The 17578-nt window shown below is 44.6% G+C and overlaps 1 protein-coding gene and 1 non-coding gene across 3 annotated transcripts in view; both read left to right on the forward strand.

Annotated features, from left to right (window-relative positions):
- The first annotated feature begins 2558 nt into the window (after positions 1 to 2558).
- Ppp1r8 (protein phosphatase 1 regulatory subunit 8) overlaps positions 2559 to 17578 on the forward strand; it is a 31310-nt gene continuing 16290 nt past the window's right edge. Inside the window, exons 1-2 of one of the 2 annotated variants that reach the window (XM_045151210.1) lie at positions 2559 to 2678; positions 6473 to 6533. In XM_045151210.1, coding sequence (XP_045007145.1) covers positions 2623 to 2678; positions 6473 to 6533 — 117 coding nt within the window. In that variant the 5' untranslated portion in view covers positions 2559 to 2622. The remainder of the gene's footprint in view (positions 2679 to 6472; positions 6534 to 17578) is intronic. The other variant, XM_045151211.1, reaches the window with a different exon arrangement.
- Positions 9358 to 9523, forward strand: LOC123461352. Its single transcript, XR_006637638.1, has one exon.

Here is a 17578-nt window from a genome sequence, read left to right on the forward strand (position 1 = left end):
TGTGCTGTAAATGTGGAGTATTATTAATAAAGCTGTTAGGGATCTTGTCTTGGGTTATAATGACACTGGGACCATATGTAGAAACTGAAAGACCACATTGACCTAAGATACCTTACAGTCATTGATAACTACAAATGGCTTCAACACCACTTCATGCTAGAAAGGGTCTTGAAAACTTAAAGGCACACAATATGCCTCTAGATAATAAAGTATCTTTTTGTATGTGTGGGATGGAATGCAGACCTTTACATATGCTACCACTGGGCCGCACCTAAGCTAAAAGTGTCTTATTCTTTTCTGTTTGCTTTTCGAGGCAGCATCTCACTGTAGCTCAGGCTGACCTGGAATTCACTATGTATTCTCAGGATGGCCTTGAACTCATGGCGATCCTCCTACCTCTGCCTCTCAAGTGCTGGGATTAAAGGCGTGTGCCACCATGCCTAGCTCGTTCTACTCTTTTCTGTTACATTCAAAACACTTGAGACTATTTCATTGTGTTCAAAGAAAGGAGCCATAGGATTTTCTTGAAATGAAATTTAGAATTCAGACTTCCTGTCGGTCAGCTTTGTCCTTAGATCACAATGCTGAAAGGAAGATATTAATGAGACAGGAGACAGGGTCTCATGTAGCCCATGCTGGTCTCAAACTTGATACGTAGCCAAGGCCAGCTTTTCCTAATCCTTCCTCTATCCTCCAAGTGCCAGGATTACAGGCACACTCTGCTGCAATTTCTTTCCCCTTTCCTTTTTTTTCTTGGTTTTTAGAGGTAGGATCTCACTGTAGCCCAGGCTGACCTGGAATTCACTATGTAGTCTCAGGGTGGCCTTGAACTATGATCCTCTTACCTCTTGCCTCCCGAGTGCTGGGATTAAAGGCGTGCACCACCACGCCCAGCTCCCCTTAACTCCTTTGAGGCCGGGTCTCACTCTAGTCCGGGCTGACCTGAAACTCATGCTGTAACCCTTGAACTCGAGGTGATCTTCCTACCTCAGCTTCTCAAGTGCTAGGACTAAAGACAGGTGCTACTACACCAGCTCAATGTGTTTCTTTAAAAAAGAAAAATATGCATGTGTTCTCTATAAAAAGAAAAGAAAAATATGGACTGGAGAGAGAGCTTAGCTAGCGTTAAGGTGATTGCCTGAAAAGCCTAAGGACTCAGGTTTGATTCTCCAGTACACACATAACCAGATGTACAAGGTGGCACATGCATCTGGAGTTCCTTTGCAGTAGCTGGAGACCCTAGCACTCCCATTCTCATTCTCTCTGCGCCCCCCCCCCCCGCAAATAAATATTTAAAAAAAATACTTCCAGCACTCAGGAGGCAGATGTAGAATCATTGTGAGTTCGAGACCCGCCTGGGGTATAAGAAGCCCTACCTCTGGAAGAAAAGAAAGAAAGAAAATACTTGTATGTCAGGGCTGGAGAGATGGCTTAGCTGGTAAGGCACTTGACCGCAAAGCCAAAGGACCCAGGTGTGATTCCTCAAGACACACACAAGCCAGATGCACAAGGTGGCACATTCATCTGGGGTTCATTTGCAACAGCTGGAAGCCCTGGCCCGCCCATTTCTCTCTCAAATAAATAAAAATTATTTGAAATGTTGCATGTGAGACCATCATTTCAGGTTTTCTGCAAAAGTGAAGAAGAGAGACATTAGTTGTATGCTAATGCATCGGGTGTCAACAGAAAAGTATGAAACTAGTGATTGAGCCAACACTTGGCTTCAAATCAACTCCCATTTCAGTGGCACTCTGCTTGTTCTCTGGTGACGCTGGACAGCTCAATCCTTCCCAGCCTGTCTAGAATGACAGTGATCCCTATCTCCAGTGTTCAGGACTATGTGGAGCGCTCCCTATGAAACACATACTTGACCAGTAAACACTCAATAGACAAAGCCCTTACAACCAGAGACCTTGCTGATTGTCTCCTTGCGCAACAAATCTAGATCAGGATGCTAAACCCAATGTTTCCTTACATCGTATATTACTGTCTAAAGAAAAGAAAAACCCTAAAGGGTCACAACTTGATTACCCACTTAAGCTATGCACAGTGCAGATGTGGGCACCTTTCTGATTGGATCTGCTCCCAACTCCAGCTTGTGCAGTCATAGACAGAACAGATGATCCCTATCGCAAGGTTCCTAATCTATAGAAATCCTCAAGAGCCAGGCCCGATTAGGAGGGACCAGTGAGTAGGGCGAAGCTCTCCGGAGGAGGGCCAGAAGATGAGAAACACAGTAAGTGATCGCTTCTCTGCAGCGATGACTAGCTTTGCTCTAGGTGCAGTGCGGAAGGCTGGCGGTGCAAGCCCAGGTGATGCAGTCGCCAGATCACCGAGCTCAGGAGCGTTTGCAAGAGGGCGTAGCGGGGAAAAGTGACACCTCTCCGTACCAGTCCGCCACCTCCCGGCCTAGGAGCACACCTAGCCTGGGAACCTCGCGGAAGACTTCCACATCAAACCCCACTCCCTCAGCAGAGGCACCGCCCGCCGTGCGTGCGTGCGTGCGTGCGTGCGTGCAGCCTGGCGTGCGTGCGCGGGCGCGCAGGCTGCCCGCTCTTCCCTCCCAGCCTCCCAGTTTCCCGGCGTGCTTCGGGCCCGCCAAATGGGAGGGGGAGACGCAAGATGGCGGCAGCCGCGAACTCCGGCTCCAGCCTCCCGCTGTTCGATTGCCCGACCTGGTGAGTGGCGGGGGCGGCCTCTGGGGCCGGAGTGAGCTGGCCTCGGCTAACCTGGGTTGGAAGGGACGCTTTCCTCTCGAGGCTCACCCGACGGCTTTAAAGAGCGTGGAATGAGTGAGGGAAAGAAAGTGTCCGCTCCGTGGGGCCGGGCGACGTGTGGAGGAACACCAGCCTGCATCCTGGAGCCCGGGCCCAGGAACGGAGGAAAACCCGGGCTTGGGGGGGCGCGAAGCCGCTCGCTTAAGACCACCGGCTAGGGCGAGGGGGGCCAGCCGCTTGCTGCGGTGCTTCGGGGCCTCGGCCGCCAACTTAAGCCAACTCTTCATTGAGTGCTGGGTGCTCTGACGGAGGAGCTTAGTACCTGCCCGCCCCCGCCCCCGCCCCGCTGAACGGCCCGAGCGCGCACGAGCCGGCGTCCGGAGCCCAGGCCCGCGCGAGACCCGCGTCCCCCGGCCGTACCTGTCCGTCCCCCGCCGATTGGCAGCTCCCTGAGGGCAAGGATGGAGCGGAACTCACCCCATGTTCTCTGGAGAGCAGCACGAAGCTCGGCACAAAAGACATCAGCAGTTCTTTTTGAATGGACCCGTCTCCATCCTTTGGGAAGTTCTTGGGAATCATGGGATACTTTCAGTTTTGAATAGGGCACAGGATGAATAAATACATGATTTGCTGTGCATGGAGATGTATGCGAGCTAGTTTCTCTCTCTCTCCTCTCTCTTCCTTTTCTGTTGTAGCTCTTCTTAGTGTATCGTTAGTTAACATGGTACTTCTTGGTCTCCGGTATATTGAGATCTTCATGGGCAAAGACCCCATGCATCTTTAGCTCATAACTCTGTGTCAGTTACATGATAGGAGTTCAAAAAGGTATATTTTGGACATAAGGGCCTTCCCCCGTTTTCCGGACAAAACAGGCTTTTGTCCATTGCATTTGTCCTTTTAGCTAATGCCGTAAAAAGGTTAGGGCAGAATGTGGTGCTGTTGAATTTTCAGTTAAACAGTTAAGGTACATTTCTCCTGCGCAAATGTAAGGAAGGGCTCTGGAACACTGAGATGAGCAAATCCAGAAAGCAAGTGAATGTGTGACTATTTCCTGAATTTCTTTGTTTTTTAAAAATTATTTATTTGAAAGAGAAAGAAGCAGATAAGAGAGATAATGGTCTGTCAGGGCCTGTAGCCGCTGCAAACTAATTCCAGATGCATGTGCCACCTTCTGCATCTGGCTTACGTGGGTACTGGGAAATCAAACCTGGGTCCGTAGGCTTCACAGACAAGCACCCTAACTTCTAAGCTGTCTCTTTCAGCCTACAAATTCTTTTTTTTTTTTCTTTTGGATATCAAAATGCTGATTCAATAGATTCATTACCACCTATGCTTTTAAATATTTTTATTATTTATTTATTTATTTGACAGAGAGAGAGAGAGAGATCTGGGCGTGCCAGGGCCTTCAGCCACTGCAAATAAACTCCAGACTGGCTAACATGGGTCCTGGAAAATGAACCTAGGTCCTTTGGCTTTGCAGACAAATGGCTTAACTACTAAGCCATCCCTCCAGCCCACCTGTGCTTTTAAAATATCCACCGTATTCTTAGGACCAACCTTATTAATACCATCATTTTGAAATGTCTGTATCTTTTTCTCTTTTTTTCAAGGTAGGGTCTTGCTCTAGCCCAGGCTTACCTGGAATTCACTTATGTAGTCTCAGGGTGGCCTCAAATTTACGGTCTTCCTCCTACCTCTGCCTCCCAAGTGCTAGGATTAAGTGTGTGTGCTATCACACCCAGCCATATTTCTTATATGTATCAAAATTCATACTTAAGGGCTGAAGGGATGGCTTAGTGATTAAGGCATTTGCCTGCAAAGCCAAAGGACCTAGGTTCAATTGCACAGGACCCACGTTAGCCAGATGCACAAGTAGGCACAGGCTTCTGGAGTTCATTTGCAGTGGCTGGAGGCCCTGGTGCACCATTTTCTCTGTCAAATAAATTAATTTTAAAAATCATACTTAAGCCAGGCGTGGTGGTACACACCTTTAATTCCAGCCTTGGGAGGCAGAGGTAGGAGGATCACTGTGAGTTCGAGGCCACCCTGAGACTACATAGTGAATTCCAGGTCAGCCTGGACTAGAGTTGAAACCTATATCTTTTAAAATATTTTATTTTATTTATTTGACAGAGAAAGAGAAAATGGGTGTGCCAGGGCCTCCAGTCACTGCAAACTCCAGACAAGTGCGCCCCCTTGTGCATGTGGCTTATGTGGGTCCTGGGGAATAGAACCTGGGTCCTTGGACTTTGCAGGCAAATGCCTTAACTGCTAAGCCATCCCTCCAGGCCCCTCCCCCCCTTTTTGTTTTAAAGTAAGGTTTCACTCTAGCCCAGGCTGATCTGGAATTTACTATTCAGTCTCAGAGTGGCCTCGAACTTGCAGCGATTCCTCTGCTTCCCAAGTGCTGGGATTAAAAGCATGTGCCACCGTGCCGGCTCTGTATGTTATTTATTTATTTTATTTATTTGCAAGCACAGAGACAGAATGAATGCGCCAGGGCCTCTAGCTGCTGCATGTGCCACTTTGTGCATCTGTCTGGACTGGGGAAATCACTCCAGTCCTTGGGTTATGCAGACAAGGGTCTTAACCACTAAGCCATTTTTCCTGTCCGGCCTACAAATTCTTTATCCTCATTGGTCTCTGTCTGTACTGATTTCAAATTCGGGCCAGGAAAGTAGATAATAGACTTAGATCACATACTATTCTTCAGACTGTGTTAAGTACCAGGTACTGTGTCAGTGTCTTGAGTGGTATGGCAGAGTATAAAGAAAAGTTTAATTCTGTTGTAGAAAGACCTCAGGATAACACGTTTCTAGTGTTCATTTGGTACTTCCTTTCACAGGCATGCTTTTGAATTGCCCTAGTTTCTTAACTATGCATCTCTGATTTGTTCTCAAGAGGAATACCTTCTGCTTATTTTGCAGAGTCTAATCTTGATTAGCCCAAAACAACAACTGGTTTTTGTGCCTTTTTTTCCCCCCTACATCTGCAATGTAGACCAGGCTTGTCTTGAACTTGCAGTGGTCTCCCTGCCTCAGTTTCTGAGTGCTGGAATAAAAGTCATGTGCAACCATGCCCAGCAAAACAACTGATTTCTTCTGTCTTTATATGATATTAGGGAAGTAGTAACTCTTAGATTAAAACTCAGATATCAAAATAGAGACTGATTGAAAGGGGGAAGGGATATGATGGAGAATGGAGTTTCAAAGGGAAAGTGGGGGGAGGGAGGGCATTACCATGGGATATTGTTTATAATCGTGGAAGTTGTTAATAAAAATAATAAATAAAAATAAAAAGTGAAAAAAAAAACTCAGGAGATGAAGGCAGGAGGAAGATTAGAAGTACAAGGTCATCCTCACCTATACAGCAAGTTTGAGACCAGCTTGGGATAGGTAAGACACTGAAAAAAAAAAACAAACAAATAAAAACCTTCAAATGACTAGGCAGCCCCAGTTACAATGTTTGCACTCTGTGCTGCTTTCCCTCCAAAGTGAACATCCAGTGTTAAAAGAATAGGGTTCTTTGGTGCTGCTCTAAATAAAGATCTGCTAAAATTTCTTTTAGAGCAGTTGAATCACTTGGGAAGTGCCAGGCGTAGAAAAGCACTTATAACGGTGAAGTAGATGACACTTCTGCTTGAATATGAACTAATTATAGGCTGATGGGAGAGCTGCAAGGTTCAATGGGACAGTGATTGTAAATTGTATTTATAAACTCATCCTGAAAATGCTTTTTTCACTCTTCTTTTTCAGGGCAGGTAAACCCCCACCTGGTTTACATCTGGATGTAGTCAAAGGAGACAAACTAATTGAGGTATTGAAATACATATCTCCCAGTTTAAAAATTTTGTCAATGATTCACTTTTCCACCTCCTCTCCTGTGCTTTGTTTCCCAGCAGTGCTACTTTTGTTCATCCTGATTTTTTTTTTCCTATTAAAAGCTCATAGAGCATGAGGATGTAGCTCAGTGGTAGAGTCTACCTGTCTGGCTTGTGTAATGTCCTGTGTTCAGTACCCAGCATTGCAAAATAAAACCAAAAAAATAAAAATAAAAAACTCATGATGATATACAATCCAATCATGTATCTTCCACAGAAACTCAGTTTTATTTTCTCTCACCATCCAAATGAAGACTTTTAATACATGAGCCTGGGGTTCCCAGTCAAAATGGAAGCCCTGTTAACTCAGTAAATTCTCTCTCTCAGTACATGGAATTTTGTTGAGTGCACGGTAAACTGCAGAAGACAGTTTACAATGCAGATTGATTTTAACTTTTAAGTTCCTTTTATGAGGTTCGAGTCAAGTCTCTCCTAAGAAGTATGGTAAGCTAAATCACTTGATCAAGAAAGAGAATGAATGGTGATATAATGCATCCATTCAAAACTAATGAGAGAATCATTTAAAAAGTATAATTAAAATTAAATACTATGTAAGAAAAATTTAGTCAGAACCAACCTTCTATGTAAGTTTCTATGTATATCCCATAGAATTTCAAGAGAACGTAAATTTTATTGTCCCTTTTTTTTTTTTTCTTTTTGAGGTAGGATCTCACTGTAACTCAGGGTAGCCTTGAAATCCTGATGATCCTCCTACCTCCACCTCTTGAGAGCCAGGGCCTCTAGCTACTGCCAACGAACTCCAGACTCATGCTCCCCCTTGTGCACCTGGCTAACGTGGGTCCTGGGGAATCAAACGTGGATCCTTCGGCTTTGCAGGCAAATGCCTTAACCTCTAAGCCCTAAAAATATTTTATTTATTTGAGAGAGAGTAAGAGAATGGGTCTTCCACAGAAGGGCCTCCAGCCACTGCAAAAGAACCCCAGATGTCTATGCCACCTTGTGCATCTGGCTTAGGTGGGTACTGGTGAATTGAACCTGGGTCCTTCAGCTGCCTTAACTGCTGTGCTATCTCTCCAGCCCTTGTGTAGTTTTATAAAATTTATTTTGTTACTAGAATTTAGTAAATAAATGTTCAGTTTGTAACAGGCAGAAACAGACAAGGAAGCCTAAAGACATTTCTTTGTGAAATCATTTATACTTTCATTCATATATATACACATACATACATACATACATACATACATACATACATAAATTTGAGAGGGAGAAAGAGGCAGAGAGAGAGAATGGGTGTGCCAGGGCCTCCACCCACTGCAAACAAATCCCAGATGCATACACCCCCTTGTGCATCTGGCTTATGTGGGTCCTGGAGAATCTAACCAGGATCCATTAGCTTCGTAGGCACGTGCCTTAACCACTAATCCATCTTTCCATCCCTATACTTTCCTTCTTAAAAAATTTATTTAAGAGAGAGAAAAAAAGCCGGGCGTGGTGGCGCACGCCTTTAATCCTAACACTCTGGAGGCAGAGGTAGGTGGATCGCCGTGAGCTCAAGGCCACCCTGAGACTACATAGTGAATTCCAGGTCAGCTTTGACTAGAGCGAGACCCTACCTCAAAAAAAAGAAAAGAGAGAGGGCTGGAGAGATGGCTTAGCGGTTAAGCGCTTGCCTGTGAAGCCTAAGGCCCCTGGTTCGAGGCTCGGTTCCCCAGGTCCCACGTTAGCCAGATGCACAAGGGGGCGCATGTGTCTGGAGTTCGTTTGCAGAGGCTGGAAGCCCTGGCGCGCCCATTCTCTCTCTCCCCCTCTATCTGTCTTTCTCTCTGTGTCTGTTGCTCTCAAATAAATAAATAATTTAAAAAATTAAAAAATTTTTAAAAAAAAGAGAGAGAGAGAGAGAGAAAAGGGCCGGGCATGGTGACGCATGCCTTTAATCCCAGCACTCAGGCACTCAGACTAGAAAGCAGACACACTGAGTGAAACAAAAGACACCACTTGCCTACATGCCTTTAATCCCAGGGTTTGGGATGCAGAGATAAGAGGATCGCCCGTGAGTTCGAGGCCACCCTGAGACTACATAGTGAATTCCAGGTCAGCCTGGACTAGAGTGAGACCCTAACCAGAAAAGCCAAAAAAAAACAACAAAAACAGAGACAGAGAGAGAGAAAACAGGCAGATAGGAGAATGAGCTCCTCAGGGCCTCTAACCACTACAAACAAATTCCAGACACATGTGCCACTTTGTGCATCCCACCCTACATGGGTACTGGGAAATCAGACCCGGGTCTTTTGGCTTTGATGGCAAGCCTTAACTGAGCACCTTAACCACTAAGCCATCACTCTAGTCCATAATTTACATTTTCAAAGCACCCTGCTGATTACTGGTTCCCATTTGCTGATAATGCTCTCTGTCTTTTGGTGCTCTTAGGTGTGCTGAGTTGCCCCATTGTGGTTAAGTTATGATCCTTAGACATTACTGCTGCTGTTGACAGGAATAGGTCTAGATGTGTGTATTTTTTGGTTTTTCAAGGTAGGGTCTCGTTCTATCTCTGGCTAACCTGGAATTCAATGTGTAGGCTTAGGGTAGCCTCAAACTAATGGCCATCCTCTTACCTCTGCCTCCTGAGTGCTGGGATTAAAGGTGTGCACCACCACACCTGGCTAGATGTGTGTCTTATGTTTGATTATTTTTCAGTGCTAGGGGTCAAATCCAGGGCCTCTTGAATTGTAGGCAAGTGTTCTGCAACTTACCTGTACCCTCCTCCCAGTGGTATTTATTTTTAAGGATTTAAGACTTGATAAGCACTTGATACTAACCGAGCTATCTATATCCTGGTCTTGTGTCAAAGGCCGGTGATATGCTGTGGTAGCTGGGCTGAAGTAGTGCAATAGTAAAACAAAAGCCATGAGTCTTTTAAGCCCAGTGTGTGGAGACTCACTCTGAGTTATAACTCAGAGGCACAGATGGATAGTGATATGGTTGTAGCTGGTCAAAATTATGGCATAACTGTAATGAATGATGCATTACTCTTTGACTTTTTACATTTTGTTCTGTTTTTCAAGGTAGGGTTTTGCTCTAGCCCAGGCTAACCTGGAATTTACTATGTAGTCTCAGGGCGGCCTTGAGCTCATGGTAATTCTCTTACCTCTGCCTCACGGGTGCTGGGATTAAAGGTATGCACCATCATGCCTGGTTTATTCATTCACTTTTTAATATGTTTCTTTAATTCTAAGACATACTATTTTCCATTAAAATTCCATTCATTTTTAAATATATATTTACTTGGGAGGAGAGAGAAAAGGGAGGGCAAGCCAGGGCCTCTTACTGCTGCAAACAGACTCCAGACACATGCGTACTTTGTGTGTCTGGCCTTATGTGGGTACTGAGGAATCAAAAACAGACCTGCAGGTTTTACCAGCAAGCACCTTTAACCATTTAGCCATCACCTCAGCCCAAAATTCTGAACATTTTTTTATAGGAGTGTTCATATTCTCTACTCTTTTTTATTCACTTATTTTATGAGAGAGAGAATGGGGTTCCAGGGCCTTTAGCCACTGCAGTTGAACTCCACATGTGTATGTCACCTTGGGTGCATGTGCCACCTTGTGCATCTGGCTTTTGTGGGTTCTGGGGAATTGAATCTGGATCCTTGGACTTTGTAGGCAAGTGCCTTCACCACTAAGCCATCTCCAACCCAAGTCTGAACATTTTTAATATTTCTGTATTTGGAGTATGTTTAATAGTCAATGTACATTGTACCTTTAATTTGGGTACCTTTCTCTTTCTCCTCAAATCCTCAATCTCTGCTATGTCTTTTGCACTCTAGAGTTGCAGAAATGTGGTCACTGTTGCATTAGAACATGACAGCTAGTGTTCTTACATATGGTTTGTGACCTGTGATCAGTGTGGTTATTAGTGCATTTAAGTTTGCAAATATAGTCCTTGTACATATAAGTACAAGTGAGAAATGCATTGAAATTCCATCTAAATAAATGTTACTTTAGAAAGGACAAAGTGTTGAAATTTTAAACCTTTTCTTTTTGGTTTTTCAAGATAGGGTCTCTAGCCCAGGCTGACCTGGAAATCACTATGTAGTTTCAGGTGGCCTTGAACTCACAAGGATCCTCCTACCTCTGCCTCCCGAGGGCTGGGATTAAAGGTGTGTGCCACCACGTCCAGCAAACCTCATCTTTAATTCTGTAACGTTGACTAACTCAAGTCTCTTTAGGAGTGAGCTGGAGAAAGTTGAAGCAGGATCTCACTCTAGCTCAGGCTGACCTGGAATTTACTCTGTAGCCCAGGTTGGCCTTGAACTCGTACAGTCCTCTTAGCCTCCTGAGTGCTGGAAAATAAAAGGCATATGCCACCACATCCAGCTGGTTCGGTTTTTTGAAATAAAGTCTCACTATGCATCCTTGTCTGGGCTAGAACTCACTATGTACACAAGGCTGGCTTTGAACTTGTAGTGATTCTCCTGCTTTCTGAATGCTGGCATTATAGGCATGCACTACTATTGCCCACCTTAAGTCTTTATTATTTATTGAAAAAATATTTTAATATTTATTTATTTGAGAGAAATAGAATTGGCACGCCAGGGCCTCCAGCCACTGAAAAGGAACTCCAGACCCATGTACTATCTTGTACATCTGGCTTACATGGGTCTTAGGGAATTGAACCGAAGTCTTTTGGCTTTGTAGGCAAGTGCCTTAACTGCTAAGCCATCTCTTCAGCCCTTGAAAAAAAATATTTTATTTATTTGAGAGAGAGAGAATAGGTGGGCCAGAGCCTGTAGTCATTGCAAATGAACTCCAGACATGTGTGCCACTTTGTACATCTGGCTTTATGTGATTCTGGGAATTTGAACCTGGGTCCTTTGGCTTTGTGGGCAAGAGTGTAACTGCTAAGGCAGCTGTCGTGCCCCACATTGTCTTAAAATTAAGATCTAACAACCAGTGGTGCCAGCAAGATGAGTGAGCCATGGAGGACCTGGCTGAGGGATTATGGGGGCGGGGGAGCAACATTCTGATCCCCCAGAATGGGCAGGAGCAGGATAGGAGTGTGGTGACTGGATGAGGAGTAGGGTTTGGATGGGAGCCTGGCGAGGTTGAGCAGGGTAAGAGCTGCTCTGTAGGCATTTGACTGGCTGCTCAAGGGGTCTAGGCCAGCCATGACCTTGGGAAGGGAAAAAAAATTCAAATATTTTACTCATTCATTCATTTACAAGGAGAGAGAGAGCGTACCAGGTTTCTTGCCACAGCAAATGAACTCCACATGAATGCACCAATGTGTACATCTGGTTTTATGTGGGTACTTAGGAATCAAACCCAGGTCATCAGGTTTTGCAGGTAAGCACCTTTAATCTCTGAGCCATCTCTCCAGCCCAAAATTAAGATTTAAATAAACACTGAAAGGAATGACTGATTCAGCTGTTATGCTGTGTTAAATCATCTTGGGACTCTGCAGTAGTATGGCCCTTGAATGAACTCTACCAGATGGGCTCTGCTGGGCAGGTTTTCCCATAGTTGACACATATATCCAAGCTAGTTTGAATTGATTGAACCTTAAAGCTAAACTTAAAAGAAACTGGGTAAGTGGTCAAAGAAAAATTAAGAATATGACATACAGGCCTCGATGTGGTGCCATACATCTTTAATCCCAGCATTTGAGAGGTGAGGGTAGGAAGGTCACCATGAGTTTGAGGCCAGCCTGAGACTACAAACTGACTTCCAGGTCAGACTGGGCTAGTATGAGACCCTATGGGGGGAGGGGGGAGATAGACCCACAGTATTTACTCAGTTCGTATGTATCTGTTGCTATATGGTGCATCTTTTAAGGTAAGTGGAATGTGAAAAATATATAATGTAGTGATTAAAGAGCTCAGACTTTAAAGTCAGAACTCTGAAATTTGTCTATTCAGTTTTTATTTATTACTGGTTTTTGTGAGACAGGGTAACTAAAGCTGTCACTGAACTGATGCTCCTGCCTGTGCAGAGTGTACTACAACTCCTCACTAGAAATCTGATTTAATTTAGTTGCAAACAGAGAGATTTAAAGAGAATGGGTATGCCAGGGCTCCAACCACTGCAAACGAATTCCAGATGCATGTGCCAACTGTGCATCTGGCTTTATGTGGGTATTGGGGAATCCAACCAGGGTACTAAAGTTTGGCAAACAAGTGCCATAACTACTGAGCCATCTCTCCCGCCCCTTTTTATGTCTTAATGTTGCCTGTATTAAGAATAAGAAGAGGGCACCAGGCGTGGTGGTGCACGCCTTTAATCCCAGCACTTGGGAGGCAGAGGTAAGAGGATCACCATGAGTTTGAGGCCACCCTGAGACTACATAGTGAATTCCAGGTTATCTTGGGCCGCAGTGAGACCCTACCTCAAACCAAAAAGAAAAAGAAAAGAAAAGAAAGAAGGACCCATGTTCAATTCCCTAGGACCCACGTTAGCCAGATGCACAAGAGGGCACATGCATCTGGAGTTGATTTGCAGTGGCTAGAGGCCCTGGCACACCCATTCTCTCTCCCTCTTTCTCTGTCAAATAAATAAATAATTAATTTTAAAAAAAAGAACAAGAAGGCTGGAGAGATAGCTTAGCAGTTAAGGTGCTTGCCTGCAAAGCCTAAGGATGCATGTTCAACTTGCCAGATCCCATGTAAGATACAGAAGGTGGCGCGCATATCTGGAGTTCAGTTGCAGTAGTTGCTGGCCCTGGCATGCCAATTTTCTCTTACTTGCTCTCTCAAAAAAAAAAAACAAAAAAACTCCCAAGCTGGGAGTGGTGGCGCATGCCCTTAACCCCAGCACCCAGGAGGCAGAGGTAGGAGGATCATGGGTTCAAAGCCACCCCAAGACTATATAGTGAATTCCAGGTCAGCCTGGGCCAGAGTGAAACCCTACCTTGAAAAGCAAAAAAAAAAAAAAAAATCTCCAAATGCTAGGAAAGTGGAGACAACAGGATTCCTTAAGCTTGCTAGTTAGCCAATCAAGCCTAACTGGTAAGCTCTAGGCTAATGAAAGACCCTTTCTCAAAAAGGGATAGCTGGGCATGGTGGCACATCCCTTTAATCCCAGCACTTGAGAGGCATAGGTAGGAGGATCGCCATGAGTTCGAGGCCACCCTGAGACTACATAGTGAATTCCAGGTCAGCCTGAGCTAGAGTGAGACCCTACCTCAAAAAAAAAAAAGAAGAAGAAGAAAAAGAAAAAAAAAAAGGGGGGGGGTGGCCAGAGGCCAGGGAAGATGGCTCAGTGGATAAAGGCACTTGCTTGCAAAACTTGCTGGCCCAGCTACCCATATAAAGCTAGATGGGTGTTCATTTGCACCAGTGAGATACTCTGGTGTAGCCATACAGGGACATGTGCTAATAAATTTAAAAGAAAGGCAGCTGGGTGTAGTGGCGCATGCCTTTAATCCTAGCACTCAGGAGGCAGAGGTAGGAGAGTGACCATGAGTTCGAGGCCACCCTTAGACTACATAGTGAATTCCAGATCAGCCTGAGCTAAAGTGAGATCCTACCCTGAAAAAACAAAATTAAACAAAATTAAAAGGGAAGGCTGTTGTCCTCTGGCCTCCACATGCATGGTACACATATGCAGTTCACCATACTAAAACAAAAAGGGATAGGAAGGTGTTGCAGTCCGGTTCGCATTGCTGGTAGAAATCACCCAACCAAGAGCAGCTTCTGGGAAAAAGAGATTTATTTTGGCTTACAGGCTCAAGGGGAAGCTCCACGATGGCAGGGGAAAACAATAGCATGAGCAGAGGGTGGACATCACCCCCTGGCCAACATAAGGTGGACCACAGCAACAGGAGGGTATGCCAAACATTGGCATGGGGAAACTGGCTATAAAGCCCATAAGCCTGCCCCCAACAATACACTCCCTCCAGGAGGCATTAATTCCCAAATATCCATCAGCTGGGGAGCTAGCATTCACAATACCTAAGTTATGGGGGACACCTGAATCAAACCACCACAGAAGGGTAGTACTTAAAGGAGTGATTGTACTCACGTTAAACGATACAGTGTAAAATTGTTGCATAGTGTGTAGCACATTAAGTGCTTAGGAGTTGTTACTGTTACCAGTGGGGAAAAGCTACTCCTATGTCAGCCCCTCTCTCCTACAGTATCAGCTCCCCTCCCACCAGGGTCTCCCTGGAGAGCAGGCTGACCTGAAACTCACCCTGTAGTCTCAGGTTTGCCTTGAACTCAGAGATATTTCTACCTCTACCTCCTGACTGCTGGGATTAAAGGAGTGCAGCCCCATGCCTGGTTTCCTATGATATCTTTAATTTTGGTGCTAGAGGTCTCAGGCATAGTAGGTATGTGCCGTGCTACCAAGAGACATCCCACGTAGCTTTTTGTTTTTGTTTTTTAAGTTTTTGTTTTGTTTTGTTTTGCGAGGTAGGGCTACAGTGTAGCCCAGGCTGAACTGGAATTCACTATTTAGTCTCAGGCTGGCCTCGAGCTCATGGTGATCCTCCTACCCCTGCCTCCAAAGTGCTGGGATTAAAGGTATACACCACCACATCAGGCTGTACTTTTTTAAAATAATACTTTCATCATTTATTTATTTATTATTTAAGAGAGAGAGAGAATGGACATACCAGGGCCTCCAGCTACTGCAAATGAATTCCAGATGCAAGTGCCCCCTTGTGCATCTGGCTTATATGGGTCCTGGAGAATCTAACTGGGATCCTTTGGCTTTGCAGGCAAATTCCTTAACCGCTGAGCCATCTCTCCAGCCCAGGCCTTATTTATTCATTTATCCATGTGAGAGAGAGGGAGAAAGAACCGGATAGAAAATGGGTGTGCCAGGGCTTCCAGCCACTGCAAATGAACTCCAGATGCATGTGCCACCTTGTGCATCTTGGCTTATATGGGTGCTGGGGTATTTAACCCAGGTCATTAGACTTTGCAGGCAGGCACCTTAACTGCTAACAGCAGTTAGCAGCCCGATAGGTTTTTTTTGTTTGTTTATTTGTTTTGTTTTTAAAGGTAGGGTTTCTCTAGTTCAGGCTGACTTGGCATTCACTATGTAGTCTCAGGGTGACCTCAAACTCACAAGTATTCTCCTACCTCTGCCTCCTGAGTGCTGGGATTAAAGGCGTGTGCCACTATGCCTGACTGTTTTGTTGTTTTGAGACATGATCTCACTTGAGCCCAGGCTGGCCTGGAACTTCCTATGTGGCCTAGGTTGGCCTAAAACTCAAAATCTTTTCTTTTTTAATTTTTTGCTCTTAACATCTTCCATAATTATAGATAGTAAGCCATGATAATTTCCTCCCCCAATTTCCCCTTCACAAATTCATTCTCTGTCATACCTCCTCCCCCTTGCATTTGGTCTCTTATTTTGATGTCATCACCTTTTCCTCCTGTCATGAGTATTATGTGTAGGTAGTACAAGGTACTGTGGATATCCAGGCCATTTGAGTCTGGAAGATTGATTGTGTTGTAAGCAGTTCTACCTTTCTTTTAGTTCTTACATTCTTTCAACCACCTCTTCTGGCTTTACATGGGTACTGGAGAATAGAACTTGTGTTTTTAGGCTTTGCAGGCAAGCGCACTTCAGCCCTGCTTCACAGAGTTTATTTGAGGATTAGATAAGATGTTTAAAATACTTAGCATTTATACTCTTTTAATAAATGCCAGCTTTCTTCATCCCCTTTCTTCAAAACTGGAATGTCAGCTGGATAGATGGGTTAGCAGTTAAGGCAACTGCCTGCAAAGCCAAAGGACCCAGGTTTGATTCCCCAGTACCCAAAAAAGCCAAATGCACAAGGGGGTGCATGTGTCTGGAGTTCGTTTGCCCTGGCTAGAGGCCCTGGAGCGCCCATTCTCTCCTTCTCCCCCTCACACCCTCCTTTCCTCCCTCTTCCCTCCTCTTTCTTTCTTACAAGTAAATAAGTTTTTAGGGGGGGAAAAGGCAAAAAGAAAAGTTGTTTTTAATTCAGGCAAATGGACCGAGGTAGGAGGATCCCAATAAGTTCAAGGCCAGCATGGGCTAGAGTGAAATCCTGCCTCAAAAAATAAATAAATAAATAGTTATTAGACTGGAGAGAAGGCTTAGTTTAACCACTAAGGCACTTGTCTGCAAAGCCAAAGGACCTAGGTTCCATTCCCCAAGGACCCACATAAGTCAAATTGCACAAGGTGGTACATGCATCTGGAATTGGAGTTTGTTTGCAGTGGCTTTTGAGGCCCTGATGCATCCATTCATTATTTATCTGCCTTTTCTCTCCCTCTCCCTCTCTCTCTTTCTCTCTCTGTCTCAAATAAAATATATTTTTTTAAGTTACAAGAAGCCAGGCGTGGTGGTGCATACCTTTAATACCAGGTAGGAAGATCACCATGAATTCAAGGCCACCCTGAGACTACAGAGTGAATTCCAAGTCAGTCTGGGCAAGAGTGAGACCCTACCTCCAAAAAAAAAGAAAAGAAAAGAGTTACAAGGAAAGTTGTTTTATACTAATACCAGACAATTGAAGATTATGTCTGGGGAGATGAAAAGCCAATAAATGTTTTCTTAGTAAATTACTGTTCTTGTTGAAGAGTAATGTACATAGAGGCATGGCTAGGTTGGTAGGTGAAGCATTGTTGAGGTCATCCGTACCTTCTGACTGGGAAAAGAGAGAATGGGCACATCACAGCCTTTGGCCACTTCAAATGATCCCCAGATGCGTGCACCACCTTGTGCATCTGGCTTATGTGGGTCCTGAGGAATTGAATCTGGGTCCTTCGGCTTTTTAGGCAAGCACCTAAAGCACCTAAAGCCATCTCTCCAGCCCTTTATTTATTTTTCTAGTTATGTTTCTTCCAAGTGAATTGGCCTTTTCCACACAGATACAGAAGAGCCCACAGACAAAAGGACAATATCCTATTCTTGGCTCGTGTCTCAAACCAGTAGCAACAACCAACAACTAGTCTTAATTTAGGGCCTAAGCACTCACTTTTTTTAAAAAAGCATTTTATTTTCACCTATTTGACAGAGAAAGAGGGAGAGAAAAAGAGAGA

The sequence above is a fragment of the Jaculus jaculus genome, chromosome 5 (genome assembly GCF_020740685.1).
Source record: "Jaculus jaculus isolate mJacJac1 chromosome 5, mJacJac1.mat.Y.cur, whole genome shotgun sequence".
Lineage (NCBI taxonomy): Eukaryota > Metazoa > Chordata > Mammalia > Rodentia > Dipodidae > Jaculus > Jaculus jaculus.